Consider the following 20,063-nt stretch of genomic DNA (forward strand, 5'->3'; position numbering starts at 1 on the left):
TCACCACCACAGCTGTCAGGATCAACAATATACCTACATATATATTCTTAGATAAATTCTATACACTACAGCTTGCACCCTGTCTCAGTGGTTTCCAAGCATTTGAAAGTCATGAACAGGTAATATTAAAAACAGGAGGGTGGGCCCAAGCTAGGGTTGGCAAATTTTGAAATGTCCTTGGTAAAATGAACACTACTAGATAGTACTGCCTACTACCATCCTAATATCTCAAACCAAGAAGGATCTAGAGTTAAAGGATACACCTTCATTTCAGAAGAATGTTGGCAGTATTCTAAGATAGTCAAAGAAGTTTATATTTTTGAAAATCCAAGTATGGAACATTTTAACCAATTTCCATTTTGTAATATTTATGCTGCTTATTGTGGTTTGGATATAAATTTTTCATCTGGGGAGTCTACCCAACACAAAGTAGAACTCACATGTCAGCGTGGTCTAGGATTTTGTTCTATGACTGCCCTGCCTTGTAAATGTGCTTGTATCTCATTCTGCTGGCTGTAATGAAGGCTACGTGGTACTACAGGATATCTTGAAGACACCTGAAAAGCCATGGAACAACAGCTTCTATACCTACAGTTCCTCTGCTGCTTCTGACATCTGGGGAAATCCTCAGGCCAGCTGTCTAGTGTAGGAAGGGGATTTCAAAAGCGCGCTCTCACATTGCCTCTCATGCCTAGGACCTGGCTCAGGCTCTGCTCATATAACTGGAACTTATATGAGAAGGATGCTGTGGACTGATGGGAGTGTTTGCCCACCTGCCTCAGAGTATAAACGAGCTTTTAGTAACCACTGATTGGTATTATCTGCAGAAATGAAAGGCTAATACACTGCCCTAGAGATTGGTGTGTGTTCTACTAACAATAGTCTTATTTGTTTTAGCATCGCCTTGGCTGAAAGGAGTCATTTTAACAGAGGGAGTATAGTGAGCAAAACTATAGTTTTCATAGGCAGATCTTCACACTTAGCCTCACATTTGGCCTTTTTTTTTTTTTTAACATACATACATTTAAATGAATGCGTAAGCCCACTTTGTGTTTTGTGGACCTAGCTTATTTGGATAGAGCTCCAAATACAGTATATCAGTAGGATCCATTTCTCAGCTGTTTATTTCTGGGCTCAGGTTCCATTTGGTGCACTCGAGCAATTTCAAGCCCATCTCAATCCCTGATCCAGTCACTGATGATCAGAGGAGTAAAGTACATGCTTTGGATTAGACTAGATACCCCCTGAATCGGGGGTGTGGAGGTGGGCAAACCGCAATAACTTACACTAAGAGTAGGGATGTTATAGTTCTCAAAAGGGAAAGAGAGATTAGATGTTTAACATTAAAAAAATAGCAGATTACTACAGTGTTTATTTACTGAGTTCCCTGCTCAAAATACATTCACAAGGAACAAACAAAACATAAGATCATTCATTGAGATAAGAGAAGCCATGTCTCATACCACAAACTCTTGATGATGTGTTTTGAATCATTCAGTGAAAAGGCATTGGCATGGTGTGGCTATTAAAGAAATTCTGAAGGATCCCTTTTGTAGGAGGGTGCAGCCAGAGGATCCCCAAAAGAAGGATTTGTAATGGGGTGCAGAACTCAAGGTATCCAGATTTTAGGATGTCCTCAACCCCCCCCCCCCCCCAGATGTGGGTTGGGGGAAGGGACAAATGGATCAGGGCCATTGAGAGCTGTTTCCCACAGCAACAACCTTGCAGCTACCCTTTGCCGTGGTCATTTAACATATCTATGGCCTTTGGCTGGTTACATAGATATGTTAAATAGCTGTGGCCAAGCTCTGAGTCAGGGGAATGGAAGTAACTTCCCCACCAAGACTTAACTGGGGGGCAGGTCCCTCAAGTTACAGCACCTGCATGGGAGCTTGGAGATGATTGGCTCCAGGACATGAGGCCGCACCTGCCCAGACCCACAACGGCAGCCCATTAAAGCTGGAAGGATGTGAGTTCTGGCAGGTGAGGCCGAGTGTGGGAGGAGTCAGAAATGGGGCTGCAGAGGAAGACTGGCGCGGGGATTTAAACCCCAGACGCAGCAGCCATTGGGAGAGAGAACCATGCTGTTTTGGCTGAGTGGAGACTCCTGCAACCATGTAAGGAGAGGGAAGCACGAGGTTGCAGCCATGTAAGGAGGACCACGCACTTTTGGCACAGGGGGACCCCCCTCCCCCGGCAGCCATGAGAAGAATCACCATGCAGCTTCAGCAGAGAACCACCACGCAGCTTTAGCTGAAGATCCCAGCAACACAGCCGATGGTGCTGGGAACTGAGGAAGTCCTGCCAGTCGAGCATGGATTACCAGGAAGAACCAGGTGCTGCCTGAGCCACGGACTTCTATTTCTTTTCCTGAGATGCGGTACCCCAGACTGGGCAAAGGGGGGAAGGAAGGACTGTGTGTGTTTGTGGATGTTTTAAAGGACTTTGGAATTTTGATGAAGACATTAAGTCATTACTTTTAACTCTGTATAACTTGAATAAATAATTCCTTTCCTTCCCACCAATCTCTAACATGGAGAGGTATAATTCTCTGGCGAAGGGAAAGGTGAACCTAGTACAGGGGGACCCCAGGAGAAATGGGGGTCAATTTGGTAGCATTGTGGGCCCCTCTTCCCTGGTGGTCAATTGGGAAGGATCATGGGAGACCACATGCGCTGTAGCTTTAAAGTAGTGCAACTACTTGTACATGCGCAGTAAAGCCCACCAAAACTAGCCAGGAAGGATCTACCCTATAAGAATAAAGCCCCTCCAGCCTATGAGGTCAATCTCTGCTTGGAGTTGTCCTGTTCCCATGTTTTCTTCTATAAACTCTGGGTGTTTGGTTCAATTCTTTGTCCTGATCACTAAGAACCTGGTTACCTGTACCCACCTGTGACACTTTCACCTGCAAATTAGAGAGATGAAGGTTGGCGGTGAGAGAAGAGACGGGGAACTCCTTACTTGGGTCTGTTTCTCCTCTAGGACAGCCATTCTTCACTTCTAACTGGGGGTGGAGGTGGGACAAGCCACACAGCAGGGAAGTCACAAAGGGATGGTGTAGGATCCAGCTCCGCTGTGGGATCCGAAGTCAACTGTAGGAACAGTGTACTATCAGCAAATAAAGTGCCTGTTACTGCAGAGCTTTACAATGATTTGTTTCCTCAGCTGGGAAGTTGATTCATCCCCAAACCAGGATTGTTTGGGGCTGGCTACCTTAGAATAATGGTGAATACTTTTTTAGCCTTTCTTAGGTGTCTAGCAACGTTCTAAGCCCTTTACATACCGGGTCTGGTAGAAGTAATGTGTGCTTGAATGTGACTGGTGGGGTAATAATGGGGTGTAATAATTTATAGTTTTAATTTGAATGTTCCACGTACAATGTCATCTGGTGTGCTTGAGTGTGATTGTTACGTTACAGAAGTACATGCTTATGATTTTGTAAGAAAAGACTTTGTAATAAAAAGAGCCTTATTTGTGCCAGGCCCTGTATATTTATTCATTTATATTCCCTCGAAAACCTGTGTGCTAGATGCTACCCTGCCTGTAACCTTGTTCTATGGGTAAGGAATCCAAGGTACAGAGAGTTTAAGTAACTTCACATCAAACTACTGGTGTTGGAGTTGGAGTTGGAGTTCAAACCCAGGTGGCAGTCTGGCACCTAATCCACAAGTCTCACCTAGACTATGCCTTCTGTCTCTCTATGTTACATTGCAGTGAAAGTAAGTAAAGACAAGGTTCTTAACAAGATTCTAAACAATTTAAACTTCTATAACCGAATGCTGTGTGCCACTACAAAAGCCAATACTTGAGAGGCAGGAGCTGAAGTAAAGGCTGATATAAAGGAAACTAGTTTATTCAGATGCGGGCCACCTGGAAGATGGGGCACTCAGGTCACAAGACCCGTCTTTACACCTCGGTGCAGGCAGAGGTTATTATAAGGAGGGAGGGGAGAAGAACAAACAGATCAGGGGAAGGGTTTGAAAAGTCTCTATGTGTAGACCAGCACAGTCCATTCTGGTAAGGCAAGGGACGATCCGGTGTGAGTCATCTTGGTTGGGTCACCCTGGAGTCACAACATCCTGACGGGATGTCATCCTGGCTCCACGGTTGGAGGTCCACAAATCTCCTGGAGCTGGGAGGCCTGGAGGTGGAGCCTGAATCTTTTGAAGTTAGTTCCTAGGATTCTTATACCAACATGCTATTCATCTACAAGCTGGGTATTAGTCAGAGTCAGCACTAACAAACACTGTGGCAAGGGTGGTGGGGTAGGTTACAATTGGCCACTGTTACACTTCTATAGTATAAATGAGTTTTTCTGTTTCTATGGAAGCATAATGATTAAGGGCGTGGGGCAGGGTAAACTGTCTTGACCCACAGATCTCAGGAAAACAATGAGCAGAGTACTTGATCTCTGCACCCCATGCGATTCACTGAGAAGTTTCTAAGCATGTAGGTCTCATCAGCTGAGGTGTCTGTGGAAATGCTGAATGGAGGACCTTTGAGTTATACATAGGTCTTTATCTGTTTAATCAAATATGGAGGGCTTAATTTTTGAGGTTTACTATGTGCCAACCTAGGAAGATTATAGAGCTAATATGAATATATTAGCTTAAATATTAAAGTTGATACTGGGGACAAAAAAGGGGGGTTCTAAGGAAAGTAACCTCATAGGGTGACCTGATCATAGATTCTTAACTGGGAAGTAGTTATTTCCCAGGTCTATAACTTTTTAGTAAAAGGTTTATTATCTTTGCCTTAAGCCAGACATGTCCATTGTTTTTGTGCATTTGAGATAACACACCTTTGAAATAAGGTAACCACCCTCAAGAGAGGGCATGCTCTTGTTAACTATTTTGTAATCCATTCCCTGCTTTGCTTCTCCCGCTCCATGTAATCTTCCTTAAGTATCCTCCTTAACTGGAAATGCATAAAAGAAGCTGCAAAACTGTTATTTTTCTGGAGCATTTGCAATCTTGCTCCCCATCATATGTTGTCAATTTGGCTCAAATAAACTCATCAAAATTCTCTGCAGGTTTGGATGTTTCTTACGTTGACAATACATTATAGAAATTATACTTTGAACGTTACACATACACATGAAAGGCAAGCCCAGCTATCCTATTGAACTTGTTCTCTTCATGCATTTTTTAGGATGGTATGTTATAAAAATGAAATAACAACCTCAAGTACTTAAAAATCTTGATCTAGAAATAAAGCATAACATGCAAAGATAAGAGATTTTCTTAAATGGGAAGAAAATATGCTCAGGTAGTGAAACTGTTTGAAATGGAATCCAAATGGGGCCGACTAATCTGGTCCACATTTTATAATAAAGTGGGACAATGAGATCTCTAAGATTAAACTCAAACATTAATTGATTAAGTTAAAAAAAGCTAACCAGCACAAAGTCTGCTAAAGTGTTCTAATAGGTTTGAAGTTTTAATTTCCAGGCTAATGAGGATGAAAAAGTGTTGCATCTCTTCCACTTTAGAAAATTCCTGTACAGAGACAGTTATGTTTTAATATATGTACCAAGACAGCAAATTGCCTATTTGGCTATCACTTAGCATCGTGTCTGGCACATAGTGGAAGCTTGATAAATATTTGTTAATGTTCAACACATTACACAGACTCAATAGAAAATTACTTAATACAAAATAAAATATGACACCTTTGAAAAGGAGCTTACTTGTTCAATAATACCTGCAGGCATGTTGCTGAGATGTTCAGTAATTTATAGAAATTAATGATGGTTGCACAATTAATTCCTGACTTAATGATAAGTTAATAGAGAACAAGAATATTTCTGAGCAGAGAAAAGAAGTTTATCTAAGTAGAAAGAGTCCATCAGTTGAATCCATAATATATGAGGTCTGTCTGGAAAAAGTCCAGCTATTTTTAATATAATGAGAACAGTTTGCATGACATGAATGTAACCTGGTAGCCAAGGAGAGTGGACTGGAATGTGCATGTGTGAACAATGATGACTTCATTGTACTAGTCAATGGGGGCGGTAGACACCATTTAGTGAGCATGTGTACTGTGTGGCTGTCACATTCAAAATAACTAAATGAGTAGAGCAGTGAATCTGCATCAAGTTTTACATTATACTTGAACATTCCTCCATGAAAACTATTCAGCTAATTCAGAAGGCCACAACTATAGGTGACTGGTGATGGGCAGCTTCATCATGACAACGTGCCTGCTCATGCATCACGTCTTGTGCAAAGTGTTTTGGTGAAAGACCCAACCACCCAGGTGACTCAGCCCCTCTTCAGGTCTATTTGGTGCCCTGCAACTTCTGGCTTTTCCCAAAACCAAAATCACCTTTGAAAGGGAAGAGATTTCAGACTGTTGATGAGATTCAGGAAAATATGATGGGGTAGTTGATGGCGATTGGGAGAACTATATGAGGTCCCGAGGTGCCTTCTTTGAAGAGATTGGGTGTCATTGTCCTATGAAAAATGTTTCTTGTATCTTCTTCAATAAATGTCTCTATTTTTCATATTACATGGCTGGCTACCTTCTGGACAGACCTCATATGATCTGCTTAAAATCAGCTCTTTTGTTGGTACTGTTAAATATATTGTGATGTGGAGTAAGAACGATGTATGCTGTAGACTGATGTGAAGAATGTCTGGAGTTTAGACACAGGTTCTCTCCTTCCCTTAGCCACTAGGCAAGCTGAAGGTAGCAGCTAGGATAAGGAAAAACTGCAAGAGAGAAGTTATGTTACTTGGCTTAATAGATTTTTATAAGAACTTAGAAAGGGGCAACATTTGAGATTCAAAGAAATATGGAATGTATAATGGTCAATTTTAAATACTCCAACTTGGTTTGTGAAGAATCCTGTCTTCCCTCATGAATATGATATTGGGGAACATTTGAGAATTAGGATGTGCCCCTGTCTTTGGTCTATTAAAATTTATATGTGGTCCTGGGCAAGTCATTTAACCTTTTTGTCCATCAATTTTCTCATCTGGCCTTACTGCACTTTGTGTAATTTCATAGACTTGCCATTTTAGTTTTTGTTGATCAGACCAGAGGTGTGAGGCAGGGGAAAAAGGAAATGACAAAACCAAAGACATTAGGAAAGACAAAAGTGCATGTCAGAATGAAGACCAGTGGCTACCTGGGGCTGGGGCCGGGGGCAAGGCTGACTACAAAATGGAAAATTTGGAGGATCTGAAAGTGTTTTAACACGATTGTAACGGTCGCAGCCAGACTATACGTTTATCAAACTCAATGAGCTGTATTTAAAAGGTGATTTTATTGTATTTAAGTTATACCTTAATAAAGCTTTAAAAAAACAGAAGATAATCCAATTCAGCCATGACTCCATGTACACGAACTCATTTGCATGGTATTGCAATGTTTTGTTTCCGTTTTCTGTCTTTTCCACTAGATTGTGTGCCCTTTGAGGGTTGACCAAGGTTATTTTTGGAATCTTTATCATTAGCCCACTCTCTGGCACATAGCTCTATACTGAAATGTTCAATGAGTAAGGGGCAGAGTAAATGCATAAATTGATGAGTGTTGAATAGATGAGTTGGACTGTGTGATCTCTGATATTGCTTCCTGTCTCTGAGATTCTAGAAGTCTAACCTTTATGTGCTATGGCTATTCATTAATCAGTTTAAAAGAAAAATTTAGTATAATATTAGAAAAAAACAGGAGTGACATTATATTCCAAGGCATTTTTTTATGGTGGAATAAAATTTAGTTGTGAACCTCAATATAATCCTATGGTTTATTTCAGCAAATTTAGCTCAACTAGTGTGACTAAAAATGTTCTGACTAATTAGATATTCTGTTAAGTATATTAGAATACCATCAAGAATTATAGAAGTGGAGGAATACTAATTTATATATAACAGAGTGGAGATCATATTTTAGCCTTCATCTTTAGGGCACAATATTTTGGGAATTATACTAAACAATAAAATTTACCTAAAACAGAATATATTTTTAAATACCTTTAGATGGAGCATATTTTCTCCAGTTCAATCTATCCCCACTACTTTTCTTAAAATATGACATTCAACCTGTTTCATTTATTAGTTTTACCACTCTGGCCTCTGAAGCCATTTGTGGTTGCTTCCCCTCCTTAAAAGGTTAGACTCAGGGACCTAATGGGAAGCAGTATTGGTTGTATTAATGGTAAGTCAGAAATGGAGGACTGAGTTTAGATTCCAGATAAGCACAGATGCTTTCCTTTTCTCTCTCTCTTAAACTGTAGATTGTATATTTCTTTACCTGACCAGTTTCAGGCTGAGAAGCTGCACCAGAGAAAGCAGACCCGGATGGGCAACGTGGAGCCTAAATGACCAGGACTAATCTGCCATGTCTGAACAGGATGGTCGGAGAAGGGAGAGGGGCTGAGAAAGGAGGGAACGGGAGGATGGGAGCCAAAGGGCAGGGTGGGGAGTACTGAGGAACAGGCTGAGGGGGCAGGGGAGCTGTTTGCTTCTCATTCCCTATTGTCAAGATATGGCCCATCCATTCTTTCTTTTGCCAATGAGAGTATCTAGTAAGTGACAGAGAAAGAGGAAGAAGATTTTTTTGTGTGAGAGAGAATGTAATCTAAGTCAAAGTGTTCCTTCTTCCCAGGGCCAATGAAGAACCTAAAATAGGAAAAATTGCCCTTAGCTGTTGCGGCCTCCACAATAAGGATAGATGTCTCCAGTGAGGTCCCCAACACAACTCATCTCAAAAAACTTACTGGATCAAAAGGAGGGGATATTCCTTTTTTAAGTCAGCTTCCTGAGTGCGTGGTTTTTCTCCACTTTCTCCAACGGTGCTTCTTCCCAGTGTGTCTGCTATAGTTCAGAAAGTATTCTTAGGATTCATTCAAGTAAATCAGTGGTTCTCAAGAGTGAACTTACATTAGCACCAGCTGGAGTGCTTGTGGAACTACAGATAGCTGAGTCTCTGAGTGGGAAGTAGGGGCCAGTAATTTGCATTACCAACGTAGTGTGAGGTTATATGGGCGCTGCTGGTCCAGGTGAAAGTCGGGCTCAGAACTTTACTTGGTGAACCATTGGAGTAAGCGCTTACCATTGGCTCTGATGCTAGGAAAACTCAATTCAATTCACAAGCCAGTAGAAACAGATCAGTGACACATTTGCCACCTCATGTACCTGGCTAGCCTGGCCCCAGTCCCTCCTAGACACTCCCTGGTGTGACTCCTTCTTGTTCCCAGATCTCTATCATTAGACCTGAGCCTTAGAACCAAGGTCTTCCTCTGGCCAGTTAGGTTGGTTCACACTACTCAGTTGGTTTTCCTATTCCATAGTTCCTTTGAGAAAGGGATATTCGCTCCAACTCTGTGAAAGTCTGTTTACCTAAAAAGACTTTCTCTTTGAAGTCTGTGAGAGTCTGTTTACTCCACCTCTTGTCCAAGCTCTGTTCCTCAACATTCCTGTGGTCCCTGATTGGGTTAGTGTCCACTTGGCTCTCTCCCTTCAGCAGATTCACCTGAGCTGAGCTCCTGTCTGCAGAAAGGCCTGGTTTCTCTAGCTGGCTCATTCTCACTCCTGCTCCTGCTGCTGCTCAGCAGGAGGCAGGGGCACAGACCCTCTCTCAGGATCACAGCACACAGGGAACTCTGACACTCCATCTTTGTGGCTCTGTCCATGTAGGGGCATTCTCTCTACAAAAGGTTCCTGCTCTTGGCTTGTCCTCATGCCCTAGGTCAACTTTGAGTCCCACCTTCCCGTGCCCTATGCCTGCAGGTCCACCTTCCCATGGTTATACACCCTGTTCTTCCTATGCATTATAGCAAATGACAACAGGGCATGTTATTTTGATTCTAATACACTAAAGCTCTTGCTCCAAATCAGGCTGACTACCCCACAGAGCCATCTAGACTTTGGGAGAGGAGGGTTTTTTTTCTTGGAGGGACAATGAAATTAGACTATGCTCAAATTATCATCAGTTAAGCTTTATAATACTGTACAATAAAATTTACTTTATCCCAAACCGCATATTATATTACTTTTTGATGAATCAGAATAGCTCATATATCTATTATGAACACTACTATGGGTAATTGAAAGTGAAATTAATAATTTTTCTGGTTGATAGTGGGATGGATATATTAGCCTTTACTGGAAAAGAGGTAAATTAGAATAATGTCTTCTGATGCTTTCAGTGAAAATCTTGCTCAGATCCTCCTTCTGCCTATATTTCAAGTTGTCAATGTTGCTAAAAACTTCCTGACATATGAAACTGCTTAGTGGAGTGTAATTATGAGAGTCCAATTAAAAGTTTAAAAATATTAGCTCTGTCTGGTGTGGCTCAATGGATTGAGTGTGGGCCTGCAAACCAAAGGGTCAAGGGTTCGATTCCCAGTCAGGGTACATGCCTGGGTTGCAGGCTAGGTCCCCAGTAGGGGGTGCATGAGAGCAACCACACATTGATGTTTCTCTCCCTGTTTCTCCTTTCTTTCCCCTCTCTCTAAAAATAAATAAATAAAATATTTTTAAAAGTTTTGAAATATTAATATTAAAATTTATTTTTTATATGGAAGCTTTGGGCACATCACTACTCTTCACAATATGTACTAATGTGTTAATTTTTACATTCACAATGTATTTTCACTAAAACCTAAGGGTACCATCCCCAACTGTCCAATGAGAAAATTCTTGTGTTACTGAAAAGATCTTCAAGAAAAAGTTGTTCTAGTTTAAGACTATAGCATTTCTTCAAAGTTTGAAAATTACATATCACAGCTGCAAAAAGAATGTGTAGCAACATTTCAAAATAGGAAAACCATTTATGTTTTTACAAAGTAAAACTGATTTATGAAGAAAGAGGAGTCTCTTTCTTTGAAAATTACATTCAAAGAGTTTCAGGACCAAACCACCATTATCACTTTCTCTATACAAAGGATCCAATGTAGGCTGCAGTCAATTGCTACATTAGTTTTTATATATCAAGGCTAATGGAAAGAAATAAGATGAAAAGGAAATATAAAGTCAAAATCTCTGTTCATGGTCTAATGGTCTATTATTCAGCCTACTCTCTATGTGCAAAAAACTGTCATTAATACACCATTACGGATGACATTACAACTTCTGATCTGTTCTTCTAGGCTGGAAGGTATGTCTCACCTAAGAAATTTTACTTGAGCTCCTTCAGGTCTGGTATCTCTCTCTATTCATGTCTCTATGTGTGAGTTATATCCTACAGGAGTGTAATGGTGCATGGTATAAAAGTATATGTACTTGTTTTGAAAAATTCCTTTTTGAAGATACAAACTCTGACAAATTAAAAATAAAAGAAGAAGTAGAAGGCAAGAGAGAAATGGAGAGGATTTTAATTGCTGCTTTAATCCAGACTTTTTATTTGGCACAAATGTAGATGTGCCCAGATGTTTCCATCAACACCATATCTTCCATTGAAAGGAGTGTGTGATCTCTGGGCTAACTTTTAGGCCATTTTCTGAAAGATGCTGCTATACCGTGTTTCTCCATTCTAAACTGTTATCCTCAAGAATAGTACCCTTTACTAGGAAGTTGCCCAGGGTATTCTTTTCATAATGACCTGGTTGGGAAGTACAGAATTCCTGGTTTCTGAATTGGTATAGTTTCCAAATGGGCCAGGAGGCACAGAATGTCAGGCACTGTCTCCTTTCTAACCCTTTCCCATCTGCCTTGCTCTTGTTCTCAGATCTGCAGCCACCTCAGGCTCACACTTGACCTCATTTTAAGAGCAGTTCTGGTTGTGAAAATAGGGTATATAGGCAGCTGCTCCCTCAGGTCACTGGTGTAGGATGGAACTCCATTCTACTCTGAGGTCACCCACCTAGTATGTAGACTTATTTTTTTTTAAGATTTTATTTATTTTTGGAGAGAAGGGAAGGGAGGGAGAAAGAGAGGGAGAGAAACATCAATGTGTGGTGGCCTTTCATAAGCCCCCATCCTATGACCTGGCCCAAAGCCCAGGCATGTGCCCTGACTGGGAATCAAACCCTTGATCCTTTGGTTTGCAGGCCAGTACTCAATCCACTAAGCCACACCAGCCAAAGAGTATGTAGAGTTCTTGTCTACCACCCCCTCTTCTGGTCAGGCAAACTCCTGACCTCAGCTCCTGACCCTTTATTCTAGTCTCCTCACTTGGGTCTATATCACTAGTGTCTTTCCTGCTTGTCTTCTGCTGTCTTCTGGGACTTAAATCTGTTGTTCCTCATGAACCAGACCCAGTCTGGCCTCTTGTAAGCCTACTGTGGCCTATTTCCACCCAAGTCCAGAGGAAAAGGACATCTCAATTCTAGAATCTGTTGTGCTACCAGAAAACTATGTGACTTCATGTGAGGAGCAAAACCTGCCTTGGAGTCTGCCTCTCTCTGGAACACCAGGGGCTGTGAAGGGGCACCTCCAGGGTCTCCTAAGAATTCAAAAACTCTGGGAGCCGTGGCGCCTCTTCCTGCCTCCCTCCACCCTCCATTTCCTCACTTGCAGGTAGGACTCCATCAGTCATTTAGAAAGATAAACCTGGAAAGATCACAGCATTTATCTTTATTTGCATCACATTGTACACTTTACAGTGTATGTAAGGTGGTGTGTTGAGAATCTTGTCTTATGCCTGTGTACGCAGCGTTTGAAGGGAGTTCCTCCACATAAGCAGCAGGAAAGTGGCCCTTTTTGCCATTTAAAGATCCAAACCACCATCCTCCGTCTTGTTTCTTGTGTATCATCACGATGTTGCCTGTGAAAATGCACACTTAGTTAGACAAATGGGTCTCTGCAATTTGAGCACATGCCTGAACCCAACTGGTGAGATAGTTTTCTCAAGAGTCTACTTTCAAGGAAATACTGGGTAGCATTGTTTTCTGCATGTGATGCAGACGAAGCCAACTTTAGTGACCACCTCTGTATGAAGCAGTCTCAAGGCAGCAAATATTAAGAAGAGTAAGGTGATGGACAGAGTCATAATATAGTTTGATCAGAAAGGGAATCACATTGGAACCTACATCCCTCTCATGTTGCCTGGCTCCCTTTGGAGACAGACTGCCACCAAACCCTTTCCTGGCGTCTGCACTGCAAGGCTTTCTCCTGTTGGTGGCTGCGGTAGTTTGGTGTGCTGCACCATGTCTCTGCTGCCAGGCTTTTCTTTAGATTAAGACAAACTCTGTTATGTGTGCCGGCCTCACCGTCCAAAGTTCCATTTAACAGCTTTGCACAGAAATATTACTCCTCATTCAAAGTTTAGATTACTTTAGTAAAATATCAATTTGAAGACAATACTTTTTTAAAGCCATGACTTAAATAAAAAGAATTCCCAGGAAATGCATGGCTGTTCTCTAATTCTCTTTTTGCAACACAAATACTATTCCAATATTAATAACCCTAAAGCTTAACCTGGTGCTCCAAATCCTTCGGCCAAGTCCTTCTCTTTTGAGAGAGGCCTCTTCTCTCTGGCTGCTTTCTGCACATCAGAGTGGAAACATGGACTTCCTTCAGGATCCCAAAGCTACTTCATCTTGAGTATCATTCTAAGGTAATTTTTAAGTCTTTCTGTCTTTCATTCTGTTCTCCAGTCATTTTTTTCTTAAGACAAAGCAGACTGTTTACCCCTCTTCTACCTCTCCTCAGTCACAAATCACTATTTATTCTTACAGGAGATCATTCTGAGCTAAGTTCACTCTCTAATGAGTTTTGTCAGGTCAGCAGACTGACACAGTCTACTAACGGAAATTAAAACGGATAATTTCAAATCTTATTGCCAGTTTCCCTAGGCCCCAATGTCTCATTTAATTTATAAAACCCACTTAGGATATAAAGTATAAGTAGGCTTTGCAACCAAGGAAGTTACTACACAATTCGAACTCAAGACCTTGGGTTCTAGACGGCATCTGGGAATTGTGTTTTTTATTTGTATGGAAAGTGGGACCACAGCACTTCATTTACCTGCTTAGTGCCCTCAGTAGGTACCCTCAGGATGACACCAATAGTAAAATGACTTCTATAACACTTAAAGCTTTTAGATAAAGCCAAGGTTGATTTAAGAACAATGGAAAAGAGGGTTTACTTTCCATTTCCTTGTTTCTTGTCTCTACTTGTTGCTGAGTTAGCAGGAAAAGTAATTGCCCGGAGAAATCGGTTTGGCAAACTGAAAAGGAAGCACCCACTAACCAATAGCAAATCAGTGGTGTCCCTGTTCTTTAGCTTCAAAAAATCCATCTTAATTTTCCCTTGGCTCTGGGGTCCATGTGCTGTTCACAGATGAAAGTCTTTTCCTACAACACAACTCTTCTCACTAACCTTTCATTTCCAGGTCTCTGCTTTAGCTTTCACATCCAACCATGGTTGCTAACTGGACACGCAGTGTTGAGGTCGGTGATATATTTTTGTTTAATAATGTTGACATCTATATAGCCCATTATGTAATACCTTTCCATGCTAAAAATCTGTGATACAAAGAAAGTGCTGTGCTTCCTTAGCTTGGTCATAAAACACTTTCTGAGAGCTAAATGGGAGAAATATTAAGCTGGGAGTCCTTTGCCCTGGGTTCTAGAACTTGCTCTGACACTTAGCCAGGAGAGGAAGTCACTTCCCATGCCTGTGTTGTTAGCTTTTGGAAAAAGAGAAAGGTCGGGTCACACCTCTGATGACTCTCATCACTGCCATTCTTCCATCGCACAGCGTGGTGACTAAGCATCACTGAGTCTCTACGTTCAGATCCTGCACTGCCATTGCCTATGACCTTAGCCAAAATTCTTAACCTCTCTGTGCTTCAGTCTCCTTAGCAATAAAATGGGAATAAGTGACAATACCCACTTCAAAAGCTTTTATGAATATTAAATTGGACAATGAACTTGCAAGCATGTCTGGCACATAGTAAGCACTGAAGAGATATTAGTTAGCTATTTTTACTATATGAACCTTATTTTTGATGTGCTTTATCTCTGCCTTCTAAGAAGGGTGATTATAAACCCGAACTGAGTTGAATGGCTGTAACTTTTAAGACTACTGTACTAAGAGTGGTGTTTTAGTCTGGTTAAGGATTTCAACATGAGAAAGCAATGAAACATTTGAGAATGAAACTTACCTATTTCCAAACTCAATTCATCATCTTGTCTGGCTTGAAAAGAGTATAGGGCTTTGCAAAGACTGCTGCCATGCTGGGCCACACCGGAGGCTGGAAGGTGGATCAGGTTATAGTTACCAATGCTGTGTCATTAAGCGAGAGGAACACGACTGGAAGCTGGTTAGCTGTTTACTAGGGTGGAGCAGAGCTTAGAAACATTCATGTCTTCTCCAAAGAAAACTTTATAATTTTACATACTACTTATTCCTTGATTTACTCACCATTTATGATGAACCTACTATATGTGTGTGGACTGTGTATATTATATAATCAAGGACTATATCACAACATAGAAAATTAGTATGGAGACAAAAGTTATTATAATATAACAAAGATGACAGTTTAAAATTATTTGCTTCCCATATGAACTTAATTGACATCAATTTGCTAGTATGTGCAGTATGCATGTGCTGCTGTAGGCGTATTCTGGAAATCATATACAAGTGTTGCCACTGAGGTATAGACAGGGGACACTACGAGTACGTGCTTCTTGCTATCATCCTAGGTACTTACGGAACTGCTTCTCAAACCATGCAATGGCAAGTCTCTCATATACCACGTGGACCATAATTTTCTGGGTTTTATTGAGACTCTTTTTTTTATTTTGCCAATTTCTAATCAAGAAACTAGACTCACCTATAAATGGAACCTAATCAACAAAACGAACAAGCAAAAAAAACAGAAGCAGAGACATGGGGAAAGAAGGGGAAGGTCATCAAGGGACATGTATAAAGGACCCATGGACCAGGACAACAGGGTGGGGGGAGGATTGAATGTGGGGGTGGGTAGGGCAGAGGGAGAGTAATGGGGGGAAAATGGGGACAACTATAATTGAATAGCAATAAAACAAAAATTCCCCCCCAAAAGAGAAAAGAAACTAGAGAGTCAAGGTCATGGTAACTGTAGTTGAACTGTGAAGGACAATAACATGTGTGTATGTATGCATGTTGAAAGGTAAAATGTAGTAGGATGTGGATGGACAAATGGCTAAAGTCAGGTGGATGAATAAAGAGGGTAAGTAGTCCCTGGGACCAACACGTTTCTCTCAGAGAGAAAAGGGTCTCTATGGGAGTCTGCAGGGGGCTCTGGAGACAGAGCTCAGAGCTCTTCCCAAAGGCTTATGGGTGACAGCATGCACAGCATACTGCAAGCTCTCTGAGTAACACGGAACCAGTCCTCTCACCTCATAGAATTTCCCAGCCCCTGACTCTTCTTGACACCTTCACACGTTTTCGATTACATTTGCACAGAAAGCTACAAATTCTAACAACTAATGAGTTTTCATTTAAATGTAAATTTCTTTGAGCTGATGTATCACTGTGGCTCTGAAAAAAACATGTAAATATCACAATGGGCTTTACTGATAGGATTTGGCCCCAAATTATTCTGGGCATGGGATTACCTGTGGATGAAGAACTTGGATTGCTCTGCCCACCAGAAGATGCCTCTCTCACAACATTCCCTGATTTCGTCATCAGAAAAGGCCGAGATATTCTTACATAACTGTGTGTCTGCTGCTGTTCAAATCAAATTTTTTTAAAAAAAATTTTTTAACAACACAAGTATTCATGAAAAATAATTCTTTTGTAGCTGTTTTCCTTAGGAATTTGTTTAAAATTTTTTTTGTAGGTGGGTATAAATAAAGCATTAGCTACGTTCCTAAACCCTACTCTAGAGCTTTTTTATATCCGAAGGCTTAATATCTTCATAATGAGACAATTACCATATTTTATAGCCTGTGTTTGCAATTCTGACCTGGACCAAGGTAAAATAATAATATTCACACCATTACTCCTACAAATTCAACTTTAATTGGCTTTAATGCAAATAAATCATCATAGTTCTGTCTCAATAATTGAGACCGTTTCCTTCCTTCCTCTCTTCCTCCCTCTCTCTCTCCCTTCCCTCCCTCTTTCCTCACTTCCTTCCTTCCCAGACCATTTTCCAGTTCTCAAATCTCTTACAAAGAAAACTGTCCTTTGATCACAAGATAGTTCTGGCACCCTCTTCTGATAGGGAACAGAAAACACTTCAAGTCATAGTTAACCCATGTGTATTCATGTGTTCACCATCCATTCCTAAGGAGGGTAACACTGGGAAATACATGTACATGATTTTTAAAAACCATGCTCATGCATTGTCTACACTGTGTAGTATATTAAATGGATGAAACTAATGCATATCACAAACCTTGTAATTTAGGTTTCTATGAATACTAAAATTTCAGTTTAATAAAAATTTTACTAAAAAAGCACATTGAAAGGATAAAGTTAAGGTATGAGGAGGGGGAAGAAGAAATCCAAAGTGTTTTTAACCTCTCATATGTAGCATACAAATAATGCTCAGTTCTATTTAGCTCTTATTACTCTGCTCAAAAGAGATGAAAATAAATTTATTTTAAAATTCTGAAGTTGAGATTTGGGACATATGACATGTATAATTCACAACTTTTCCTCCCCGCTCTGATGCTACTTTAAGCCACATCACCCAGAAAGCCTTGACAAGAAATTATAACCAGCCCTGGCTGGAGTGGCTCAGTGGATTGAGCACCAGCCTGTGAACCAAACGGTTGTTGGTTCAATTCCCAGTCTAGGGCACATGCCTGGGTTGCAGGCCAGGTCCACAGTAGGGGGTGTGTGACAGGCAACCACACACTGATGTTTTTCTCCCTCTGGTTCTCCCTCTTTTCCCCTCTGCCTAAAATAATCTTAAAAAAAAAAAAAAAAAAATTACAACCAATCTCTTAAATGTTTACCTTTTCTTTCCACTTGAAGATGGAGTCACTACAAGGATGGCTGGGTTGAGGTCTTTGCTCGAGTTCTGCTAACACTGCTGACAGTTTATAGGAGTTTGCTTGCAACACGTCTAGTTTCAAATTGGTCTGTGGATACATCATTGGGCCTTGTGAGTAAATTGCTAGAAAATGAGGCACAACTGCATGGGTAAAAGGCTATCAGGACAACTTCCAAAATGACAAAGAGGTGTAGAAACGTACACATTCAACTCACATGCAGATGCACACAAAACACATTGAGGAGAGAAAAAACGGACCCTTTTCCCAAGGAAAGCATTGGTTGTTGAATGTGTCTTATCTGGACTCTTGTGAAATGGTAAACCAGAAACCTTGATAGATATTTTACTCAGTATTTTGCAGCAGTGAATACCTACAAAAATTTTCCAAATTTTTTGCTGAGGAGTGAGAAGGGAATAATAAGTATTAACTGTAGAAGGTAGACTTTTGGAAGAGAGGCAATTGAGGCATAGGTGCTCAACATCATGAATAGACTTGAACTCATCAATATAATCAAATTACAATGATGCTAGGCAGGCAGGCTTTATTTATTTATTTATTTATTTTGATGTTTTTTATTGTTTTTCTTGAAGAGGTGAGGTCTTATATTACCCAGAAAGTTCGCAGTCACACTCCTGGAAAATTGAAACAATGTTCTAGGGTATTTGATTATAAAAATAGAGATTGAAGCTTAACATACACTCTTAGGTTCTCCCTGTTCTCTATTTGACCTTGAACCAAAAACTTTATGGTGACTTCTTTGTCAGTCTGTGTCCAGTCAAGGTGAATCAATAACAGAATCAAAGCCTTAGAAGGGGCCTGCTTACCCAGTCTCCTCCTCACCATTGCCTCTCCCTTTTCCATACATCCAGCATGCAGATTCCCAACCCTAAGGTCCTATCAGTCAGCTCCAATCAATGAGGAAGGTCTCTAGTCCTTGGAACAATCTACTGCATTGTGGGCAGGCTTCCCTAAGATGAAATCAACCCCGTACCTTCTATCGTTAGACCTAGTCTGCATTTGAGAGCACCACAGAGTGAGTCTCTTTCCCATTCTCTGTGGCATACCCTAGCATATCTGAAGATAATACCTGCAACAATTCCTCAGAGAACATGCCTTGCCAACATTTTTGCTTCAAATATGGCACTTCAAAGACCAGAAAACAGTGAATTAAAAAGAATTTAAATGAAACAAAGTGTTCTCTTGCAAGAAAACTTCCCTGGGTAAAACAAAATCTACAAATAACACAAGTTTCCCTCCAAAAGGTGCCGAGGTGTGTAACGAAATTACATGGATATTTGGCATGCAATATCTGAAGGCTTGCATTTGTTCTTTCACTAGATCACAAACACTGTGAACTTGGAGATCAGTTGCTCTCCCACCTTGCATCCTCCACGGTGTGAATCAGTCCAGTTGTGTACCCAGCCTATCCTAACACATATTCTATGCTGGCAATAACAATGACAATATTCTGTTGAGGAACAACCAAAGAAATACACTTATAACTTATGTCATCGTAAAGTGCTCTATATGACTTTATTTTGGTAAATATTATTCATATCAAATTAGTTAACTAAAAATTTTGTGTTGTCACAGAAAATGTCCTAGAGTCTATTTTATAATTTCATAAAAAATTATAACCATGTGTCATGGCAAATATGTTAGACCTCTGCTTGCAAATGAACAGAATTCAGGCTTTTCTTTTCACAGGGAGTGTTAGGTTTGTTCCTGCAACCGTACCCCACCGAAGGAAGCCTGTGCTAGCAAATGGACAAGCTGTGCCTGGCTGCGTCTGTCTGCTTTCACCAAAGAACGTCTCAAATTGCCTGTTTGCACAGAATTATTAGGTATCTACTCACAAGAGAATTAGTTAGGCCAGCAATTTTCCACTGGTGTGCTGCAATAATTTTTAAAACATGCAATACCTGAGCATTTAGTCAGGGGCACCAACCTTTTTTTCTTTAGTTGATAAATAAAAAAAAGATGACAACACTCAACACAACAAATTCTGTCCAGTGTGAATGAATCAAAATTATACCTATTTTTTTGTCAGATCGGCAAAAAATACAATATATTTTTTTGGTGTGCCGCAGAATTTTTGTTATTAGTTTACACGTGCCCTGAGATGAAGAAGGCGGAAAATTGCTGAGTTAGGCTATTTTCAAGGGAAGCTTGTCCA

The 20,063-nt window shown here is 40.6% G+C and overlaps 1 protein-coding gene across 5 annotated transcripts in view; it reads right to left on the reverse strand.

The window, feature by feature from the left end:
* Positions 1–12,500: 12,500 nt before the first annotated feature.
* The window catches only part of NOSTRIN (nitric oxide synthase trafficking), a 68,202-nt gene continuing 60,639 nt past the window's right edge, over positions 12,501–20,063 (reverse strand). For 4 of the 5 annotated variants that reach the window (XM_036023349.1, XM_036023347.1, XM_036023350.1 and 1 more), the window contains 4 exons: positions 17,849–17,974; positions 16,496–16,610; positions 15,055–15,144; positions 12,501–12,711 (listed from right to left, as the gene is read on the reverse strand). In XM_036023349.1, coding sequence (XP_035879242.1) covers positions 12,545–12,711; positions 15,055–15,144; positions 16,496–16,610; positions 17,849–17,974 — 498 coding nt within the window. In that variant the 3' untranslated portion in view covers positions 12,501–12,544. The remainder of the gene's footprint in view (positions 12,712–15,054; positions 15,145–16,495; positions 16,611–17,848; positions 17,975–20,063) is intronic. The other variant, XM_036023348.1, reaches the window with a different exon arrangement.

Source organism: Phyllostomus discolor, chromosome 4 (assembly GCF_004126475.2).
Source record: "Phyllostomus discolor isolate MPI-MPIP mPhyDis1 chromosome 4, mPhyDis1.pri.v3, whole genome shotgun sequence".
In the NCBI taxonomy this organism is placed as follows: Eukaryota; Metazoa; Chordata; class Mammalia; order Chiroptera; family Phyllostomidae; genus Phyllostomus; species Phyllostomus discolor.